The sequence below is a fragment of the Apis dorsata genome, unplaced genomic scaffold, assembly GCF_000469605.1.
Source record: "Apis dorsata unplaced genomic scaffold, Apis dorsata 1.3 scaffold_117, whole genome shotgun sequence".
NCBI lineage: Eukaryota > Metazoa > Arthropoda > Insecta > Hymenoptera > Apidae > Apis > Apis dorsata.
The window spans coordinates 64,165-70,572 of record NW_006263411.1 but is presented as its reverse complement, the minus strand read 5'-3'; the positions used below and the strand labels follow the sequence as shown (position 1 = coordinate 70,572).

Here is a 6,408-nt window from a genome sequence, read left to right as displayed (position 1 = left end):
TTACTTTTGATTTAATTAAATGATTATTTTATTAAATTATTTTTCATTCCATATTTATTTTATGATTTAAGAATGTATCGAAGTTATTTTGGAGACCTAACTATATCTCTGACTAGCAGTATACTTTTTTTAAAATATTCCGATTTTTACAATCGTCATCATTAAAAAATATACTTTCCACGTCACATTTTGCTATTCAATTTTCAACCACCTTTTAAAAAATAATACTATTCTATTTTATAGAGCAAATCAATTCGATATAACTTAAATAAACAGATGAAGTTTGTTTTTTTTATTTAAACCTCTTTCATAATCATCGACATATACATGTGTAGACGTGGATAAAAATTTAATTGCATTTTGACGAATGGGATGATTCAGACTTCATCTTTCATTTCTTAAGTGCTCCACTTCTAAAGTTTAATAGGATGAAAATACTGGTCGAATATAACATTATATCCACTGGAATAATATTTTTCGCTATAACATCCCAAGTGTTTGAAATGAAGAACCTTTGAGCGTAATAGAGATTATAAAATATTTCAGATGGTTGGTATGCCATTAACAAATAAAGGTTTGCGAAACTATGGAGGCTAGGGAATTCAGATATTGGCAATAATCATCAAAGAATTGAGTAACAAGGATATTAACCATTATTCTTGAGATCATCTCTCTCGATATTGTACGATAACGATTCTATAAGGCTATTAAACTTTTTAAATCGCGTATTTTATATTAAATAATTGAAGGAGAAAAATAATAACGATTATTATAATAAGAACAAAAGAAAATAAAATCAGTACGTAAAATAATAACAGTATTTTCACAAAAAAAAATTTATATCCACATTTTGGATAATCAAAAACATTGTAAAAATCCCAAATGTGAAAATTTTAATGGAATAATTAATAAGATAATAAAAATTCCAATCCCCCAATGAAAGAAAGATCCCAAAAGCAATTTTTAAACTTTCCAACCATCTTTCTAATTACATATATTTCCACATGTAAATGTATGTTTTTTTAAATACTATTCCAAACGAAAAATTATGATTCTTTTTTCAAACTAATTCATAAACAATAAAAAGAAAAGAATCCCCCAAACATTTTTCCAAATTTAAATCATCTTCTAATCCCACCAAATAGGATAATATCCAATCACTTTTTCAAACATTAAAACGAACAAATTTCCACGTGTACACACACACACACTCGTGTGTGCATCACGAATATCGCGACAAGACATATTCGTGTCTCATTCACGTTTAATCTTTCGAATAAAACGGAATCCATTACGCACGCGAAGAATACGACGCGCATGAGTCCAGAGCATTTCCATTTATATTACCTTATCGTTGCTCTTCCAGCCTGCTACTACCCTTTCCCCCCTTTTACCTGGATTCCTTCTTTCTCTCCTTTGTTCCTCTTCCTTCTTCCTTGTTCTCGCGCTCACCTGATCGTCGACGAATTTCCGCCTCACTCCTGACGAAGGACCACGGTGAACACACACTTGCTCGACCAACCTGCTTCATCGCTCGCCTCGTACTCCACTCTGTGGCCACCGACGTCGAAACGTCGTCCAGGACTCTGAAACATAAAAAAAAATGAAGTGGTTAATATTAGATAATAAATACCATGTTGAATCTAATATTGTACAAACGAGAAACTTACTGCTGATTTTTTTTTAAATTTATTTTATTCATATACTTTTCTTATAGTATCTTGTAAATTTTCTCCAATAAAATCTTATATTTTACAGTGTTTTCTAATGTATTTGATATAATTAATAAATAGAAATAGTTTAAAATATTCTATTTCTGTATTATTTTATTTTATTTTTAAAAAAAAATATAAAATAAAACATGTTTTCGTTTATTATGTATTTTTCTAACATTCTACAATTTTATATAAATTTAAAATGACTAATGAATTAGTTATGTTTGCAAATTGAATAAGTTGTTTTAATCATGTGCATGTAGTTCTTGCTTATGAATTAATGAATTTCCAGTGACCGTTCATAAATCAGAGATTCAAAGTTTATTAGAAATTATATTATAAACGAAAATTATATTCATAAAAAGGAATCTGTAAAATATAAAATGAACATTAAATGATAGAAAAAGAAAAAACTTTTACGCGTTTAATTCAAGATTTTTAGATTTGCAACAATTTTGAGATTTTAAATCGTAATCACAACTTAAAATAAAAATTCCCACTCGAAAAAATTTATAAAAATAAGAACTATTTCTATTTATTAACTTATTCTGTAATACTTTTGCAATATTTAATAGCAATATTTCATTTTCTAAAAAAATAACTTTCTTTTTTTATTCTCTTTTATCCTTACATACACACATTTGCTCGTGTTTCAGCTGCGGTTTAATTCAATTGGATCCACCTTGAAGCACGAAAGAAGGTTTAGAATGCGTGTAAAAAGAGTAAAGGGTGGCCGGTATTGAGGCAGCTTCATATTCTCTCTACAATGTTACTTAATCGTAAAACACGATTTACCATTACCAAGTTAGTTTGTAAAACAAAATTGTTACACGATATTTGCATAGAAACATGGATTCTCCACACAAACTTTCTACAGCGCAGTTTAAATTCTCGTCAAACTTTCTACAGTTTGCTCTGCGAGCTATTCTAAACCGACACACGAGGTCAAATCGACATCGATTACTATGACACATCGATTTAATAGATAATGAAAACTGTCATTCGTTAGATGAATCATATCGATATCGTTATGATCGAATCATATCTAGCTCGCAAAATTTTTCCATTCCTCTTTTGTCGTTTGATACAAATTTTTTTGAATACAATATATTCGATGATCATAAGAATGATTTGTTTTTTTTTTAATATTTATTGTGTTATTCTTCAATCGAGAATATAAATATTCTGTCTTTTTTTATTGCAAACATTAATTGCATTGCTACTTTTTCTCTTTTTTCTTTGTTCTTTTGTTAAATTGTTATACGAAATTCATTAAATTATGAATAAATTATACCATAAGAATTGTTTGATAAGAAGAACCATAACCGCGAAATTTTTATTTTTTTTTTTTTTTTTTTTTTTTTTTTTTGAGATTTATTAAGTAATTTATTAAGTAATTTAATCTTTAAATATTGATACTTCCTGTTTGTTTCAATCCACTATCTTTATAACTTTGAATTCAGTTTTATGTATTCAGTTTTATCATTATTTATGCAAATGAGGAATATCCTTCGTGTTTAGTACAGAAAACCTGTTTATATAAAACAGATAATATCTTTAAAATTCATATATGTAAATAAAAAATTTATTAAGAAATAAAAATTAATTTATGCAATACAAGATTAAATTTCACCACACAATATGAAATAATAGTATTGATATGAAATATTGAAGCAAATTACGAAAAGGATGAATGTACGATGTTCCTCTTATAATGAAATTTCTTAAATTTATTCGTTGACGTACAAAGATACCGTATTCTACAGTAAAATTCTTTAGCAATAATTGTATTGGTAAAGAATATTATATAAATATTCATTATATAAGATATTTATTAATTATATAAAATACCGAATTGATTTCAATTTGAAAATTTTACATTGATTTGGATTTACACTATAGATTTTTCATTTAACGATTAATGAAATAATAATTTAGGATTAATTTAAGTGATTGCAGTTTAAATTTGAATATTATCATTCTACTTAAATATTAAAAAAGAAAAATGAAAAATAATCTTGGCAAAGATTTATAATAATGAAGAAAAAATCTTTTAGATAATAAAAATGAAAGAAAAGAAAAAAAAATGTTATTAAAATAATTAAAAATAAATTTCCTCTTTTTTTTTTCTTTCTTCTATTTTTGTCACACAGCATAATAAATCCAAAATAGATAATGATAATCGAACAAAGCAAATGAGCATATATGAATGTAGTTTTTTTTTTTTTTTTTTTTAAAATTAATGCACTCTTCGAAAGATTCCAGGAATATTCAACGAAATATTCTCAAATTCTTTGATTAATTCCTATAAAGCTTTATCAATTGGATCGACTATAAAGCTGCGATGCGTATGAAATTAATAAAAACCGCATGGAATTTCACACTGATCGAGATTCATGCGATTGCTGAACAAGAGAAATGTTTCACGCCATTATTAAGTAAAATGGAATGAAACAAAGAGACTCAAAAATCGATAAATGATCTGTTATCATATATACGATCTATCCTGTGTATCATTTCAAAATTTTAAGTTTTTGAGTTTTTTAATCTTGACGTTTAATTTAATTAAATGATTTTTTATTATTTTTTTTTTTTAATAGTACAGCAACATTAAATTTGAATTATGAATATATTATATGAATTTATCAGTATGAATTTTTTTTATAAAAACTTAAATATATATAATATATTATAACCAATTTTGTAATTTATTCATTTTTATTACACTCATTATCCGTATGAATATATAAATTTTTAATCTTGAATGAAATTACATAAAAAAACATCGTTAAATTTTTAAAATTAAATCTTTTCTCATGAAAGAAAAACATTCCAGTTGAGTTGTACAATTTTTCAACATAACGAACAAAGTAAAATCTAATTATTATTACAAGCTAGAATTATTTCATAATAAAACAGAAATATAATAATACAATTATCTAATAAAGCTTTGCAATTAATGATCAACAAGTATCATTTATCGAACTATACTAATTATAAGATTTTAAAATCCAAAACAAATATAAAAAGTTATACAAACCTGACGTAATAAATTTCATCTTGAAGCTTTTTTTTTTCATTTATTTCACTATAAAAAAAGAAAAATTCACAAGTGAAATAAAAGTGTTTTATTCTATCTTCCTTTATCTAACAAAACTTCTAATTCTTCATAAGTAATGGATGACCAACTTTTCAGCTTCTTTTAGCCTCTAAAATCGACCCTTCGAATCTGTCTCATCAACATCTTATATAATTGAAATATACTGAAGCTATACTCGTATAAATCTTCATGATTAGTACAAACGAAGAAGTCCAAAGTCTATGTAGAACCTATAACATATTCTCCAACAGGCATCAACCTAATAACGAACGTGACACACATTCGACGATATATCGCGGTATGATCGAACATCGTTAAGAAATTAAGTGCTTTATAATTAACACTGACCTCGTTGCTCCTAATCCGGGTCACCTTCACGTTGTCCGTGAAAATTGGCTCGGTCCACGTAATCGCTGTCCCATTTCTCCCCGTGACCTCTATGTCGTTCGGACAGTCTTTAACTTTTGGCGCCTCCCCTCCTGAAACGCGATAAAATCCAATCAAAAGACCTTTCCTCCACTTAGAAGCGAACGTTTCGAGTAGAGAATAAAGGATTATATAAAGGATATAAGCGACGTGTCTCCTTGGATATGTTCAAATTCAACCCCCCTCCTATCTTTTACGATTCTAGTGGATGTAGGTAGAGAGTTAGGAATTTCGTAGGAAAATTTCATTCAAAATTGAGGGTATAATTTGATAAAGTTTCTTATAATTTTACATTATAAGATTTCTATTAGAATCCGTACAAGTTTCTTTCTTTTAGCACATTATATATATATATACAGAAATATGCATCTGTATGGATAACATCGCGCCATCTCTGCACCACATTTTATAATTTTAAAATTGACATCAATTTTTGCCTGCGAAAATCATGTATATTAAAATCCAGCTCAGTCACAACACCCCCAACAATATTAATCCCTACATTATTATTCCACATGTTGATTACTTAATTAAAAAGGGAAGGGATCGTTACGAATCAGCAAGTTGAAATCGTCGTGTGTTTTGAAATCCTCGTCTTCTCTTTGCCAAGCTAAATAAACGATCTCAACGCAACGCATCCCCCTTCGTAAATCATGGACCACGATTAAAAACTCTTTGCAACGTCAAGGGGGAAGAAACTTCATCAGGCTACGTTTAATTAGTTCCGGTAAATTAAATCTCGAGAGCAATGTGGATCATCGCGAATCCATTTATTCGGACATCGGGCAATGAAAAACGTTACATCCTATTTTGAGGATAGTTGGCGAGTTTCGTTGAATTACGATGGAGCCTCGATATTTGAACGAGATGGAAAATGCATGGAGCAAGGTTCATGTTAAAATTAACGAAATAGCCAATAAATCTTATGTATGAAACTTGAAATCTAGAATTCCGTTTTCCCTAGAATGTGCTCATTTGCGCGGGAATCATTTTATCATATTTATCTTTGAAGAAATGAAACGATGGAATTGTGAATTTTAACATCCATACTCAAGTATTTAAGTAGCTTTTCTTTCTTTCTCTTTTTTTAAGGATTTTCAAATTTGGATCATTATTATTTGATATATTTATGATTAATTTATATTCCAAATTCTAAAATAATTTTCT

At 27.7% G+C, this 6,408-nt stretch overlaps 1 protein-coding gene across 6 annotated transcripts in view; it reads right to left on the bottom strand.

Annotated features, from left to right (window-relative positions):
* Positions 1-1,055: 1,055 nt before the first annotated feature.
* The window catches only part of LOC102681549, a 67,893-nt gene continuing 62,540 nt past the window's right edge, over positions 1,056-6,408 (bottom strand). For 4 of the 6 annotated variants that reach the window (XR_421275.2, XM_006612579.2, XM_031508993.1 and 1 more), the window contains 2 exons: positions 5,164-5,294; positions 1,056-1,586 (listed from right to left, as the gene is read on the bottom strand). Coding sequence is in view for 4 of the 6 variants with exons in the window: in XM_006612579.2 (XP_006612642.1) it covers positions 1,476-1,586; positions 5,164-5,294 (242 nt within the window). In the remaining 2 variants the exon portion in view is untranslated. Of the gene's footprint in view, positions 1,587-4,824; positions 5,075-5,163; positions 5,295-6,408 lie in introns of those variants that run through there. The other 2 variants (XM_006612578.2, XR_004149979.1) reach the window with 2 other exon arrangements.